We start from the raw sequence: 17,368 nt of genomic DNA on the forward strand, positions 1-17,368 counted from the left end.
AGCCAGAAACACAGTGGAGGCCGTACTGGGGGGCCGGGGAGCTGCCCCTGTGGGCGCTGCGTCTTGCTTCATGGGCACAAATCAGGAAGGGCAGCAGGGTGGCGGTGGCCTTTGTAGTCCTGTCTTACTGCTCTTAAGAGGTCACATAGGACAACATCTATTTTCCACCCTCATCTATTGGCACTTTGGGGCTTATCAACAAGCTCTGTTTCAAAAGACTGCTTCTTAGTAGTTCATTCCAATTCAGAATACATTTTTCCACATAAATACATTACATGAGTTGGTTCCATTTCCAGGCAGGCCCACAAATACAATTTCTTATTGAACTTACAATGTTCCTGATTTGTTTTGTCCCTAGATGACAGACATTTATTCAGTTGCAAGTGTCAGGCACTGTCTCGGATACTTGGAGTATCAAGGTGTCCAAGTGAGACACAGTCCTTGCGCTTGTGAATTTAGCTGATGTTCAGCTCTGATGCAGAGTCCTGCAGATGGATCCCCGGCACGTGGATTTGGCTGCGGACTAAATCTATGCGGGACCCTAAACGACCCTAAGCTCTCCATATCAGGGTCAGCGGGCCATGGCCCACGGGCCACATCCAGCCCACCGCCTGCTTTCTCTGCCCCACAAGCTAAGAAATGGTTGTTATATTTTAAAATGGTTGAAAGAAAATCAAAAGAAGAGTAATATTTTGTGCTTTGTTAGAATTATATGAAATTCAAATAGTCACGTCCACAAATAAAGTTTTATTGTTACACAGCCACACGCGTCGTTCACATATCGTCTCTGGCTGCTTTTGCATCACAACAGAATTGAGCAGTTGTGACAGACGCTATTTGTCCACAAAGCCTAAAATATTTACTTTCTGGCTCTTCATGGAAAAAACAAATTTGCTGCCTCCCGCTATAACAGTATTTTTTGAGAAGTGTGCTTTCGGCATTGCGATCTGAGGGTCCTCTCCCACTCTATGCCTTATGGCAGGTACCCGCAGTGGGAAGCAGCAGCCTGGCCCCAGCGGGTGGGAAGATAAGATTCTGATGGGGCAGAGGCAGAAGTCAAGACCTACTTCATTTTTAAGTGTCTGGGAGCATGCCCTCAGCTCAGCTCGGCTATATCTCATAGTAGTGGAGGTCAGAAGGCTGACACGGGTCCCAGTGGGCTAAAATCGAAGGCTGTGTTCTTTCTGGAGGCTCCAGGACAGAGTCTGTTCCTTGCCTTTTCTGGCTTCTAGAGGCCACCTATATTTCTTGGCTTGTGGCTCCTTCTTCCATCTTCAGAGCCAGCAGCCTAGCATCTTCAAATCCCTCTCACTCTCACCTCTGCTACCATCGTCACAAATCCTTCTCTGGCTCTGCCACCTCACTTCCCTCTTACAAAGACTCTTGTGGTTCCATTGGGTCCACCCAGGAATCCAGAATCGCCTCCCCATCTTAAGATCCTTAACTTACACACATCTGCAAAGTCCCTTTGCCTTGTAAGGCAGCATATTCAAGGGGTTCCTGGGATAAGGACATGGACATCTTAGAGGCAGCCCTTATTCTGCCTACCATACCTTCTAGCCAAGAACTTTATTGTCCTTCTCTTGACCTCTGCAGAGCAATATGCAGGCCAAGAGCACCTCTCCTGCCCGCCCTACTAGCCAGGATATTGTATGGGCTTTGGCTTCTGAGAGTGTCAGGGTTGGGATGGATTGAATCGTGTCCCCCTCCCAAAAAGACATGTCCAAATCCTCACCCCAGGTCATGTGAATGTGAACTTATTTGTAAATAGGATCTTTGAGGATGTTATTTGTTATTAGAGTGGGCCCCAATCCAATAGGACTGGTGTCCTTAAAAGGAGAGGAAATTAGGACACAGTAGGAGAGAGACAGAGGGAGAGATGGCCCTGTGAGGGACAGAGACTGAGTTCTGCCACAGACCAGTGGCCTGCAAGCTAATGCCATAAGCCTCCAGACTTCAGAGGAAGCCTGAACCTGCCTTGATTTCAGACTTCTAGCCCCAAAACTGGCAGGCAATAAATATCCGTCCTTTCAGCCAACTGATCTGTGCTACTTTGTAGTACCTGGCAAACTAAGACAAGGTTCAAGTCCATGTTTCTGTTGTTGTTGAGTGAACAAATAAGGATTAAGGCATCATTACTTTTGTTCAATGAAAGATAATGGAATCATGATTATGCCTGGGGGTCTTGAAAGCTCAAGTTTTATTTCAAAAAGTAATATCTTCACTCTTACCACTCTCAGAGAAATAGCCTCTCTCCAGTGATGAATTTGTACCTTTTTTCGGTAGTGGAGAGCTGCTTGAATTCCCTAGGATTTAGCACACTTATGCCATCCAGACTGAATGGTGTGGTACAGGCTCACACCTGAATGTGTTCAAGGCTCTGAGTGTGTGGCTCTCAATCCTGGCTGCACAGGAGAATCACCCCAGGACGTTTAAAAATTCCAGCTACACTGACTGCAGGCCGGATCAATTAAATCAACCTCTGGGTGCCATTTGTCTAATCTCATTATGTGCATATATTTGACATATGAAGGTAAATCTGTCTTAAGCACAAAAGTAATACGGCCCCAGAGAACTTTAGGCAGTTATGGGGACTCTTCATGGTTGTGTTCTGCAGCCCCCAACCCTATGTCTGAAAAGCTTCCAGGGTAGCCCCATCTGGGGACTCCAGCCTCAACTGTGTTACCCTGCAGTGCACCTTGCTGATGCGCTTCTGTTAGACTTCTAGGCCCTTAATTAAACCTGATTTGACCCTTCTGCTTGTTTGGATAGGTGCTGGGTAAATGTTAAAAAAACTCATTGGTTTTATGAAAGATAGTGAGGTTGAATTCAGGAAGGGAGGATTCCCCTTCCCATGCATTTGGCCAAGTAATCCATTGTCAGCCAATAGTGAGTTATCGCCTATATTAAAAAGACAGTTGAACTGCATTTTTTTTTGGAGGGGGGGTGCATGGTCCAGGACTTGAACCCAGGTCTCCCGCATGGAAGTTGAGCATTCTACCACTGAGCCACCTGTGCACCCTTCAACTGCATTTTTAAGACATTGTGTTTACAGTGTTTTTTCTAGCCATTTTGTTGTGACATTTACTGGACACCATTTGTACTTGGCTCCGAAATTAATTAGACCTTGCACTTTTCTAATTGTCTAAATGGTTTGAAGGATAAAAATAAAACTTTGGAATACTCTTCTATGTCAGAGTATCGCTGATATGTCCTGATTTGATCCCAAAACATTGTTTAAAAGATGATTTTATCCTATGTGTTAATTTTCTGCTTTCTCAATAATGAACTTGCCTGGAAACCTAACGTGTTTTCCTAGAAATCTGTTGAGGTTGCTTTTACTTTGAAAAACTCATATTAATATTCACAGTGGCAAATATGTACATTGGGTGCGATGAAAGAATTGGGGGGTAGGGGAAGATGTGGATTGTTTTTCTTTCAAGTCTCCATTGGAACACTGCCTTCCAAATAAAACCTCCCTTTGTCCCCCAGACATCTAGAAAAGCCTTTCTCTTCTGGCACCCACTACATTTTCTATGTATGTTGACTATCACAGTCTCTGTATTTGATAGAGTGCATGTATTCTTTCTACCAAGTGGTTAACTCCTTGAAGACAAGGACTTTGATGTCATTTTAATAATCCCAAACCTAGTATTAGTCTTAGCATGTAATAGGCACTCACTAAATATTGTTTGAATTAATTAACCATGAGGACATTATAAATAGGAACAAAATGTAGCCTCCAGGGGTTGGTTTCTTTCAGCATTAACTATCACTCAGGCCCTGTGCCTGTTTTTGTAAATAAAGTATTATTGAAACACAGCCATGCTCATTCCTTATGTATTGTCTGTAACAGCTTTTGTGCTACAAAGGCAGAGTTGAATAGTTGTGGCAAAGAACACTTTCGGCCCACAAAGCCAAAAATATTTACTATCTGGCCCTTAACGGGAAAAGTTTGCCAACTCCTGCTATAGATTTTTGAGCTCATTGGAGTTAACATTTTTAAATACTTGTAAAGAGTCAGGGTGCAATTCCATTTTGACTCTTCAAATAGCAATTGGCTCCCTTAGGTAGTTTCCTATCTAAAAGCAGCAAAGTCATCTGGGATTCCCCATTTTGGGAAAAAAAAAAAGAACACACACACAAAAAACTCACTGATGTTGTACCTTGTGGTACCCTAAGCTTCAAGGGTGTGCATGAAGGGCACACCCAGGGCATGAGTCTCCAACACCTAAATGTCTGAACTTCTGCTCGGTCCAATTAGACTGGGACTACAGATTAAACCTAGAAGAACTGTACTCAGTTCACAAAGTCTGACTGTGGCCCACCTGTTTTATGTAGATTTTCTCATCTAGCCCCTCTCCCTATCCCTACCCACACCATGTTCTCTGAGCCCTTCCTGGGCTCCTGTTAGTCTGCGTCATTAGTCAACCGGCTATAGTTTCATGCAGGTCAAAGCAACAACAGCAAAAACCTCACTCAGTTTAGCTTTGCTCAGATGTTGCCTCCTCAGAGAGGTGTTTCTCGGTCACCCTATCTAAAACAGGAAATCTCTCCCCTCGACCCACACTACCAGACCCCTTCCTTGGCAGTTATCAGCATTTAACACACTATACCCTTTACTTACCTGTTTCATTGTCTCCCGTACTAGGAGTGTAAGATCTTCATTTGTCAAATGAATGGATGAATGAATGAATGATTGAATGAATGTCTCAGATGAAGAAGAAAAAAATCTATTGATAGTGTTGGTTACCATTTGGGATGAAAACTCTAGGCAGGATTTTACCTCCAGTATGAAATAAAGGTGTCTTCATAGTTGCTGGTGCCAGTCTTTCTGTGTCCCTCCTTAAAGGGGTGTAAAGAAGAGGGTGCAGCCTTATGGGGTTCCTTATTTTTGGGTTGGCAGGCACTGGGAATCAAACCCGGGTCTCCAGCATGGCAGGCGAGAACTCTGCCACTGAGCCACCATGGCCCGTGCCCCACCCCCCGTTTTTTTTAATGTGTCTGCCTATATATATGTATTTCTAGATCTATAGATACACACACACGGTGGCATATGTGATATGTATATCATAGGGAATTTTGTTCACAATGTTTTTGTTTCGGTGGGGGGCGGCAGGTGAGGATGCATGGGTGGGGAATCGAGCCCGGGTCTCCCACATGGCAGGCAAGGATTCTACCACTAAGCCACCCTTGCACCCCTTATGGGATTCCTTAAGTGTTCCATGTATCCACGAAAAGTCCTCGCAGTGTTCACATAGATGTTCTAGTTTGCTAGCTGCCGGAATGCAACACACCAGAGATGGATTGGCTTTTAATAAAAGGGGATTTAGTTCATTAGTTCTTCAGAGGAAAGGCAGCTAACTTTCATCTGAGGTTCTTTCTTACGTGGGAAGGCACAGGGTGATCTGCTGGCCTTCTCTCCAGGCCTTTGGGTTCCAACACCTTTCCCCGGGGTGATTCCTTTCTGCATCTCCAAAGGCCTGGGCTGACCTGTGAGTGCTGAGATGAGGTCTGCTGAGCTGCTTGGGCTGTGCTACATTGTGCTCTCTCATTTAAGCACCAGCCAATTAAATCAAACATCATTCATTACAGCAGGCACTCCTCCTAGCCAACTGCAGATGTAATCAGCAACAGATGAGGTTCACATGCCATTGGCTCATGTCCACAGCAACAAAACTAGGCACCATCACCTGGCCAAGTTGACACCTGAACCTAACTACCACACTAGAGCAGTACTCTTTCCCCCAACAAACCTCTTTTATTGTTGAGAAAACTGTAGCTCCTCTTCAAAGCTGTTGCACCGTGACTGGTAGCTGTAATTTGCAGGAGGCTCTCTGCAGTCACAGAGGAGGAACCCGGGTGTGAGAGGACTGTGAAGTGCGCTCCTTAGACCATCCCTCTCTCACCTTCTCACCGGCTGCCTTGAGGTGGAGAACTTCACTCGCATTGGGCGGGAGAGGTGTCCTAGGAGTGAAGGAACCTTTGCCTCTTTGCTGACGAGTATTTTAGCATTGAATGTCTTTATAAATATGTGGACCACTAGCCCATCACATCTGTATTTATTGTGCTCAAAATAGCTCATTAGAGCTGTGTGTGTAGAAACTCAGCAGTAAGACTTTAGCATAGAGGTGAAGGGCAGAAATCCTATGCCTGAGCCCTGGCTCCAAATGGTACAAGTTTTATGCTTCGGGGAAAATTACTTAACTTCCCTAAGCCTCAGTTTCATGATTTATATTATATTATATAAATATTTTATTCATGCATATATTGTGTTATGCTATCTTATGTTACTTTATGTTAATGTTAAATTGCTTTTACGTAGACTAGATTATACTATGTTAGATTAGAATATATTATAATATTAATATAGGATAATATTTAATATACAATTATGGATTAAAATTATACTGTGCATTATGTTGTTATATATTATATAATACATGTTATAATTACATATTATACTATATTATACCATTATATAATGTTTTTATATTATGAAATATTATTAAAGACAGGACCAAAAATGGTATCCACCTCATCAGGTTGTTGAAGAGACCAACTGAAAAGCCCTTGGCACGGTTGCTGGGACCTGGTGGGCTTTTAGCACATGCCCTCCTCCCTTATCCAGTGGGCACGTGTGATCCAGGACAGCCATTAGTGGCACAGTTCTTCCTAGTACTAAGATATGAAAATAAAAAGCTCCCATGGGTCCTCACAAAAGGGACCCTGTGAGAGTAAGTAGCCCCCTCGAAGCATCTTTGCACGTAGTTTCTCTGGCCGATGTGTGCGTCATTAGATGGGATCAGGTAACCCAACAGACACTCTGAGTTTTGTCTTCTGCAACTGACCACCAAAATCCACAGTGAACTAGGGGTGGATTAGCTTTGGGCAACTGAGAGCCAGTTTCGTAACACAGAGGTGATGTGTGTCGGCCTTGATTACCGGCTGAGAGGATGTTGTTTGTGAGAAGGAGGTGAACTGTGTAACTCTTGATGTTTTTCGCTTGGCCTGCAGGGTGACTTCACCTGGAACAGCATGTCCGGCCGCAGCGTGCGGCTCAGGTCCGTTCCCATCCAGAGTCTGTCTGAGCTGGAGCGAGCCCGGCTACAGGAAGTGGCTTTTTATCAGTTGCAGCAGGACTGTGACCTGAGCTGTCAGATCACCATTCCCAAAGGTAAGGCCCTGTCTGCCATCCCGCCCAGGGAGGCTGCAGGTCCACCATCCGCCCTGGTAAAGCCACTCGCCGCTCACTCACCTCGCACCTCCCATTAACACAGGAAGGAAACTGCAGCTTCTTGGGCCTTGGCTGGCATTAGTGTGTATTTTAAAAGACATGTTCAAGCAGAATAATTTGCATGTCAGCTGATCTGTTTATTTAAAGGGTCGGGTCAACTCAGGATATGGAAAAGGAAAGCCGTGGGTATCTCAACCATCTACATGGCTTCAGAACACCCAATTGAAAGGAATTTTCAGAAAGGTCAACTTAAAGGTTTAAAAGAAAAATTGTGCCTTTCTGAACGAGACTTCAGAATAGCCAGCGAAAAGAATGTTTTAACAATCTGTTAAACTCATCATTTGGCCTTATGCTGATGCAGAATCAGGGATTATGCTGACTTTACCTCCTTTTTGTCCAGCCTCTCACCTGGTGCTCCATGGTGGGCCTCACCATATGACGCTGCAGTCTGCAGACCTGCTTGTCTGATGTGCTGCAAACACAGCTCCTGATTCCAGTAAAGATGGGAAGCATATACTTGAATTCTTTTAGTCCATAAAAGTCTTTCTGAATATTTACTGTCCTCTATAAGTGTACTTTGTAATTTGTCTTAGTGATTTGAGGTGAGATGGAAAACCGATGACATCATACAAATAGAGTAAACCCTCCATAAAAAGCAACATTGACCGATGTGCTGAAACTATAAGGAAAGCAGAAGAGAGGGTCTGAAAGCTTCTAAAAGCTGGAATATTACTTAGAAGAATTTAAGCATCTGCAGAATTCCTCTTCTACTTTGTTTTCTTTTGCAGGGACTTGAGGGGATAATATGACATGAAGACTTATTCATAAAATAATTCATATTATATGTACACAAACATATGTGTATACATATCCACATACACAGATGCTCAAATGCACACATATATGTGGGTCTCAACCAGGGGTGATTTTGCCTCCTACCCCTAGGGGACATTTGGCAATATCTGGAGACATTTTGGGTTGTCACAACTCGGGAATGGGGGCATGCTACTGGCATCTAGTGGGCAGAGGCCAGGGATGCAGCTAAACCTCCTGTAATGTGCAGGACAGTGCCCCTCCCACAGAGAATTAATGGGTGCCGAATGGCCAAATGCTGAGGTTGAGCGACCCTGCTATGCCTGCAGCCATAGACTCGCGTCAGCAACTGTGCTGCTGGCGCCAGTTCCCTGGCTCAGCCTGGGAGAAGGGCATAAGCAAAAGTCTAAGATTTGAGAACTTGTGCCATGATGCTCCCCACGCCTCTGCAGTGGGAGGCTGTTTCTTTGGTTGATAGGAAGACGCCAAAAACAGTGACCACACAGAGGGATTTCCTGGGATGGTGAGTCTCTGGATAGTGTTTATTCTTTAAACTGGAGTCTAAGAACTCTGCCGCAGGCCAAGAGAGAGTTCTGGAGAAGTGAGATGTGGACAAGATCAAGTCCGGGGAGAGGCTCATTGCATGGACCCGAGGCTTGCTCCCTTGGCTTCCCTGGCAACCACATGCTCCCAAGAGCAAATCCCCGCCCCCTGTTAGAGCTTCTCACACTGATCTCTCACTTAGAGACCTTCAGCACACGTAAGAAGACCTCCCTTTGAGCAGTCTGTCCTAGTCACCATGGGCCGTGCTGCTGCTGTGTCTAGGGCAGGCCCACCCTGCCTCTCATTGTCTGGGCTTGGCTGGAGGGCAAAGGCAAGGTTGCTGTCCCTTTCCAGTTAACTCACAGGGTGCCCAGGTGGTGCCCAGGAGCCCTAGCTCCCTTTCACGAGCACAGATGTTCTTTTCGTTACTTAAAAAAAAAAAAAAGAAAAAAGAAATGTTGGCAAACCCAATTTGTGGTGAGGGGAATGATGGCCTTGAACAGTTATTTGAAACCTGGGTTGAAGTCACATCAGATAAGATATCAGGGAAGAGATATTCTTTGTGGCTTTGTTTTGAAATCCAGTTCATTTGATGTTTCTCTTTGTTCCTGTTTTAAAGTGCCCACTAGATAAATAACCTTTTCCAAACAGACAACTGTACAAAACGCTGGAGTTGCTGTCTCCAGTGCTTAATCTGAGAGCCTTTGTGGTCCTCAGGTCATGCCAGGAAAGGTCCTCACTGTCATGATGTTAGAAAATATTGTCAGGCCACAGGGGTTATTTTGATCAATTTTATCAAAATGTAAACGAATGATTTACAAATAATTTCTCACTCATGGAGGAAAGAGGGAAATGTGTGGATGGGTGGAAAGAGACACACGTCACCCAAGGGATTTCTGAAGCTATTGTTTTGGACACAGGATTATAGACGTGAATGTTTACTGAAATTCCCTAAATGCCTGGCCTGCACTGCGTGTTACAGCAGTGGCGTTTTGGGTCTGAGTGTGGCCGCTTGGTTCCCATGCACAGCCCCATGTGGAGGTTCTTAATGAGACCAGGTTTGCTGTGTGAATAATATACCCAGGAAAATAAACACAGCTGCCAGAGCCTAGAACCTAATTTAAAAAAAAAAAAGTCAACTCCAAAGAGTCAGTAGATAGACTGAAAATGGAACCGTGGCCCAGCTCACGTTTCTGGTCACTGCTGCTTGAAGGCAATGTCATGGGAATTTATTTATGAGTATCTGTTTGGAGAACCCTCTACTCTGTGAGACTGGTGCTTCCAGAGCTCAGATGAACGATGTCATAGCATACTCCTCAGCTGCTGGGAGTCACCACAGAGAGGGGAGAATTGAAGTTCTGGGAGGCAGGACAGAGCACTCCCTGGCGTGATTCCTTCCATGAACTGCACGGGTGGGAAATAAAGCACAAGTGAAGACGTTGACCTTCTCCCAAGATGTAGTGATGGGCAGATATCAGTTATCTGAGTATAGATGCAAGTACGTTGGAAAATGGTGCAGAGAGCAGGTGAAACATCACCCCAGATTGCTTCTCTGCTCTCAGTGAAATAGGAAGCAATTTCATGTTCTGGTAGTGAGGATAGGGAGAAGGTCCAAGGAGGTGTGAGGAAAAAGAGAGTCTTGGAAGAGAAAAGAGCTAATGCTGGACCAGCAATGTCTCAGGGCACTCAAGGGCTACTTAAGAGTTATGCTGAGAACTTAAAATGAAAAAAGTGGACATCCTGGACATCCTAGCAGCTGATAATGCTAAAGCAAAACACACCATCTTGAACTTAAAATTTGCTAGCCTTGTTTAAATTCAAATCTATTCTCACCAGAGTTTGAATTTTCTAGTTGAGCTCAATGAAGGTAGAGAGAAGCATGGGGAATGAGAGGGAATCTGGTCAGCAAAATACTGCCCCTCCCCCAAAGATGTCCACATCATGATTCCCAGAACCTGTGGCTATGTTAGGTTACATGGCAAAAATGACTGGGGAATGTGATTAAATTGGGGCCCTTGAGATGGGGAGAGTATTCTGTAATCTCTGTGTGTGCCCATTCTAATCACTGAGTCCTTAAGGGGGAGAACCTTTCCAAACTGTGGTGAGAGGGCGATGCGACTATGGAAGCAGAGGCAGAGAAATGCTTCATTGCTGGCGTTGAATATAGAGGAAGGGGGGCAGGAGCCAGGGAATGAGGGCAGCCTCTAGAAACTGGAAAAAGCAAGGAGGAGATTCTCCACTAGAGGCTCCAGAAAGAGCTCTGCCTTGTGGACCCCTCCATCTTGTCCACAAGATTCATTTTGGTCGTCTAGCCTCCATAACTGTAAGCTCCCAAATAAGTGTTGTTTAAGCCCACTAAATATGCACAGCAATGGGAAGCCACTACATTATCCAAGGGAGTGATTTTAATTCTGGACCATGGAATCTAAGATCTATGTTGATAAGAAAGAATGTTATAAATAAATGGAAAACTACAAAAAGGAACGAAGTTGTGAGGCATGCAAGGATGTGGATGAACCTGAGGGACATTTGGTGAGGCACAATTTGGACTCACTTAGAAAATAATTATAGTAAAATTGGGGCCTCAACTGTAAGCTCTTATAGCAGTCACATTTGATCTGGAGTGGTAATTGTTATTTCTGGATTGCTGGTGCTGTTTTATATATGTGTAACCTGGTATTTAGAGATAAGAACAAAGCAGATCAGGTCAGGATTAAGGCATTTCAAAACACAGGGGTAAGGAAGACATTGTCTGTATTTTAGAATTTCACCTACTCTTTGAGATCAAAGGAAGAAAGGTCTATTTTGTCCAGAACTTAAATTTTCTGTAGCACATAATCTAACTCAACCTGTCTGGATAGATCATTTAAACAATCCAAACACAGGGAGCCCAGAATAAGCATGAGAGCCTTTAATCCTGTGTAGCTTAATGCTATACCTGGATACATCCCAGAGTATATTAAGCAGATAGTCAGAAAGTATTAGCAAAGTCCCTTGAGGGATAGGAGAAAAAATATGGAACTATTAAACTTTATCACCTGGATACTGTGTCAAACGTCACCCACATCATTAGGCCAAGCTCTTGATCTTGAGGCTTGCTCTTGTGAAGCTTATGTATGTAGTGGAGAAGCTTAGCCTATCTATAGGCGTGCCTAAGAGTTACTTACTTCCAGAGGACCTTTTTTGTGGTTCAGATGTGGCCTCTCTGTCTCTAAGCCCAACTCTGCAAGTGAAACCACTGCCCTCCCCGCTATGTGGGACATGACGTCCAGGGGTGAAAGTCTCCCTGCTGGCATGTGAGATGACCCCCAGGGGTAAATGAGTCTGGTCCTGGCACTGTGGGATCAACAATACCATCCTGACCAAAAGGGAGAAAAGATGTGTAACAAATAAGGTATCAGTGGCTGAGAGAGTTCATGTAGAATTGAGAGGCTACTCTGGAGGTCACTCTTATGCAAACTTCAGGTAGACATTCCTATCTACCATAACTTGCCAAACCCCAACCAAAACCATTCCTGCCAACCCTAAAGAACACCTAGGACGTTATACAAGATTCTACAAAGGTTCCATGCACTTGGGTAACTTTCCAGAAATCTGCACCTCCAAATGGGTCCCTAGACAAGATGAGTCCTGAAATGCAGAGGGGCCAGCCTGTCCAGAACATCAACTAGCTCCATCCCCCCATCCCATATTATTAACAGCCCCTTCCAAAATGAAAAAGTCAGAATGGGCATAGCCCAAATACCCCTAAAGAGTGGGAGAAAGACCACAGGTGATGGTGGAGTTATACAGAGAAGGTCGGATTTAGCAAATGAGTATGAGCACTGAATCAGTATATTGATATTTCTTTTAGTCTCCAGTACCTTAGAGCAGCTAGAAATAAAAACCTTAAATTATGGGATTGTAATTCATATCAAACTCTAAAGTCTGTTTCTACAGCTAATTATTGCAATGTACTTTGAGATTTATTGCTTTTTTTGTATATATGTTATTTTTCACAAAAAGGGAAAAAAAGAGAAGAGTAGAATAAAAAGATAGGATTTAACAAATGAATATGACTGCTTAATCAATATATTGATATATCTTTTGGTCTCCAGTGCCTTGGAGCAGCTAGAGGAAAAAATGAAAAATCGTGGTACTATAACCCATACCAAACTTTAAAATCTGATGTAAAACTACTTGTTAAAATGTGCTTGGAAATTTATTGCTTTTTTGTATATATGTCATTTTTCACAATAAAAAAGTAAAAAAAAGAAAGAAAGAAAGAAAGAAATGGAAAAGACTTACAATTTTCCTGAAGAAGGTAAATCAATAATATAAAGATGTCAGTTGTGCAATTAATTAACTGCAAACTCGATGTGATTGCATAAAATGTACCAATAAATTGTTTTAAAATAATTTAAGTAAATTCATCTAAACTTCACCTGGGAGAATAATTGTATGAGGGTGGGCAGGGTAAATCTGATAAAGAGGCCTAATGGTCATTGTCTCTATTTATTAAAATATGATCTAAAACTACAGGAATTAAAAGAGTATTGAACTACCTCAAGAATAGACAGGCAAGACCAATGGAAAAGAATAGACTTCAAACATGTACCGCAATATATATGAAAACTTTATTCTATGATAAATATGGCACTTCCAGGGAGAAAAGTTGGATTATTACTGAATTGGAGACATTGGGATAACCATCAAGGAAAAAAAAAAGGCTAGATTCTGACCTTATTCCTTTCATCAAAATAATTTGATTTGAACTCTGATCTCTTTTTCAGCTTAACAGTTGCTGTATGGGGTGGTGCTGACTTTCATAGCTGCAGCACTCTAGCTCTGAGTCTCAGGTGTCACACAGATACACAAAGTTCCAGGGAATGACCAGCTCAGCATCTCAGAATTTAGAAGTAACCTGGCATAGGTTCTTTTTTTTCTTTCTTTCTTTTTTTTTCCTTTTGTTGTATGCTGTGCGGTGGGGGTCACATTTCATTCTTTTCCATCTGAATATCCCATTATCGCAGCATCATTTGTTGAATTTTTTTTTTCTGGAATAAGTTCTTGACCAGACTAGATGGTAAATGGTCCAAGCCTTAGCAACAAAATCAAGATACAAATGCAGAATACAATTAAGAAATTAAGCAAAACAGTTGTCAAGCATGAATAGTAGTTAATGAATTTGTTCAAAGACCCACAATTCATTCATTTATTCGAAGCACATCACCAAAGTACTTTTTGCTTATCTGGTAGTGTCCTAGGCTCAATTAATATTATTTTGATAAAAGTTTAATGCAAACAGTCCCTGGTAGAGGTTAGAGAACTAGCCCACAGGCCAAGTCCAGCCCTCTGCCTGTTTTTATAAATCAAGTTTTATTGGAACAGAGCCATACTCATTCATTTTTATATTGTCGATGGCTGTTTGGGGCTACAGTGGTAGAGTTGAGTAGCTGTGAAAGACCATATGTCTCACAGAGTCTCAAATATTTACTATCTGGCCCTTTATGGGAAAAGATTGCAGATCCCTGGTCTAAGGTAAAAGGAAAGGAAGCAACTGCTTTCTGCCACGATCGATATTTCAGGACACCATAGACAATATATCTTAACCTCATTTCATTGTAAACAAGTGTATAAAGCCAGATGGTTCCATCTGAGAAAAAAATGTGTATTCTAGTGCTCTTTTTTAAAATGTTCTTGCCTCAGTTAATTTCAGATATCACAATTGGGAAAGGCTTTGTTTATTTATTTTGAAAGCGGTATCGTGGAATGAGGAATAGCTGATGGTTTAAGAAAATGTAGATAATAGTCCAATAAAAGAGTGCCCTGATGCCTCACAATTGCTCAATTGTATCACTTCCTTATAAAGTGATCTCAATACCATAATCCCTTAGGCAAAGTAAAACCCAAGTAAACAACTCAGTGAAATCGAGAAAATGACATACATGGTGGGGTGTCACTGCAGAGGTCTTTGGTTTGTGATTTAAATGTTGATTTAGTAAATAAAGGGCAACCTGGTAGGCAAAAAACTGAGCTTGGATGTTTATACAACACCCCTAGATTGAAAGTATCAGGGTCCTATTTCTTCACTATCCTTGTTGGCAGTGTCCTGTGGAAAAGGTCATGTGCTAAAACTGTTTGTCAAAGTTTTTTTTTGTAATTGAAAATGAAGTTGAAACCTGGAACAGACTCCACAAACTCCACTGTAGGTAGAAATGTCACTAGGAAACAAATACTCAAATAGGGTGATCTAGGAATAGTGTTAGCCCACCAGCTGTAGAGTTAGCTGCGTCTTCTAAGTGCCACAATCCCCTTTTCTGTGATTTCCGGCAGAGTCTTATTTATTTGTCTTTGAATGTCCAACACCAGGCACACCACTGACACCACTGGCTCTCAGCCAATGTGTGAAAAGTGAATGAATGAATGGATGCATAGTCTCTGTTACTATTATGCTCCTCCTTTCACTCTTCAGGAGCTCTCTAAAGTACAACACCTTTCTCTTGTTTTCCCCAGTAATGATTTGAAACAACCTCAGTACTTCCCTCCCGTTTCACCCCATGCCTGATCAATTTCCAGCTTTGATCATTGCCTCAAAAGGTTGATGTGAGAGGTTTAAATGAACTAATAACCATCATGAGCCTACAGTATCTTTTGATATCTTATAAGATCTCCATAGAAGTTACCCGTCACCACCACTGTCATTAGCATTGTCACTAACTACATCACTTTGTCATGTGTCTCTCCCTTCTTTTGCCTTTATGCAGCCCTCATGGTAGCTCACTCCATACCTGGTCATGACCTACTCAACTTTTGTGATTCCTTAATAAGTCTGACCCACAGAACTAGAGCCATGAAGTCCCCAAACTGCTTTCCTCAAAGAAGAGCTTCTCCCCAATCCTGCCCACCATGCCTGACACCATCTGAGTAATCTTCAACTACAGAAGGGACTCCTTTATTGGAGAAGGAATAATACTCCCGAGGTTCCCTGTTTCCTACTGATCTATCAAAGGCATTTGCCATGCTATTTCAGATAAAGAAGAGGTCCATTTTATTTGCAGCCTGTTCTTAGGATGCACCACAGACTCAAGTTTGTCTTAGAGCCATGGTTTGCAAACTTCTTCCCCACAATCCACAGTGAAAGAAATCCGTTTTACATCTCAGCCCAGGAAACACATGGACTGAACAGTGCTTATTTTTTATCAGGGATATACTTTGATATTCTCTGTAAGATTCTCTCTTATCCTCTTTGATTTGCTTCTATTTCATTTTCTAAAATCTGGTGGGGGTCATGGCCTACTAAATCTTCATGATTTGTGCATAAGTTATTACCCATAGTTTGAAAAACATAATCTTAGCAGGTGGAGTGAGAACAGGCAATCAAGAAGAAAACAACAAAACTATCAGTATAGAAAGCTTTTAGTTGCTATTTCCTGTGGCTCTTAGGGCCTTCTAAAAGCGTATGGGGATGGGGGCGAAAGGGTAGTTCAGTGTTAGAATGCTTGCCGGCCATGTGGGAGACCTGGGTTCAATTCCCAGTGCATGCACCGCCCCAAAAACAAACAGAAATTCAACAAAATGGTGCTGCAATAATGGGATACTCATATGGAAAAATAATGAAATGTGACCCCACCATACAGCATACACACACAAAAAAAAGTATATGGGGGTATGCTGTTTCAATTGGGCCATGGGAATGAGGCTAAGGCTAGGTGCCTTTTCTATCTAGAACCCATTTGTGAGTGTGACACCCAGAGGCCTCCCTATGCTGCTTCACTTCTCTCTCTCGTAATACCAAGCTGGGGACACATCCATGAGGACATATGTGGGGCGTTAGGTTCTACCTGCAATGGAGGATAAGTTCCCATGTCAAAAGTAGTTCACACTCAAGGAGTTCTTTGTCAGTTGGTAGAGAAGACACAAATGCATCAATTATATTAAAAGGTAGAGCAGTGGACTTGTACTGTCCAAGTTATCTTTGGTGATCCTTATAGATAGAGGCTGCCTCATTCACATACTCAGGGAAAGACCAGAATGGCAGAGAGGTTTTCCTGCAAGTTCTTTTGTACTTTTCTTCTTGGATGCTCCCCTCCATGCCGCAGGGCTTTTGCCATGTAAAGTTCTCAAGTGTGTACTGCTGTCTGAGTCCAGGCTGGTGCCAGATAGGCAGGTGAGGATAATCGTGATTCTTTAAGCCTTGTACTTTATGCCTCAGCTTTCACAAATGGCTTCCTTTACATTCTCAGACAATATAGTTTTTTATCCAAACTCTTGTCTCCACCAGTCACATTTACCCAATATTTATGTATCTTTGTTGAAGCAGCATTGCGCAAGGCTTCGGCATCTTGAACAAAACTTTTGTGCTGCAGTTTCTGAAATATTCTGGCACATTTCAAAGATTTAATGACTATACCATTCTCTCTGTTGGGATCTTGGCCCAAAACTAAACTTGATAATTGCAAAGGCCCATCCTTGAAATATGAATAGTAGCTTCCAGTTTTGCTTTTTTACTTGCTTTCCCCAGGAGTGGAATAAAGACAAGTATGCATTGAAATTAAGTCCTGAGCTAACTGTTTTGTTGTTGTTGTTTTTAAACCAACTTAAGTCTTCTGGATAACTTGAAATCAAGCCTGCAAAATTATCTCAAAGTTCTCTTGGTAGGTGTTTACAAAATTTTTACAAATGGAGAGCTATGTAACAGTAGTTTAAGAGGTCTTCACTTAAGACAGGACTTGACAGACTGCAACTTGCAAACCAACTCTGGCCAGCTCCCTGTTTTTGTAAATAAAGTTTAAA

At 42.6% G+C, this 17,368-nt stretch overlaps 1 protein-coding gene across 1 annotated transcript in view; it reads left to right on the forward strand.

Annotated features, from left to right (window-relative positions):
• The window catches only part of ARHGAP6 (Rho GTPase activating protein 6), a 588,162-nt gene that overhangs the window by 486,100 nt on the left and 84,694 nt on the right, over positions 1 to 17,368 (forward strand). Inside the window, exon 2 of the mRNA XM_077144816.1 lies at positions 7,018 to 7,177. Within this exon, the coding sequence (XP_077000931.1) occupies positions 7,018 to 7,177 (160 nt within the window). The remainder of the gene's footprint in view (positions 1 to 7,017; positions 7,178 to 17,368) is intronic.

Source organism: Tamandua tetradactyla, chromosome X (genome assembly GCF_023851605.1).
Source record: "Tamandua tetradactyla isolate mTamTet1 chromosome X, mTamTet1.pri, whole genome shotgun sequence".
NCBI lineage: Eukaryota > Metazoa > Chordata > Mammalia > Pilosa > Myrmecophagidae > Tamandua > Tamandua tetradactyla.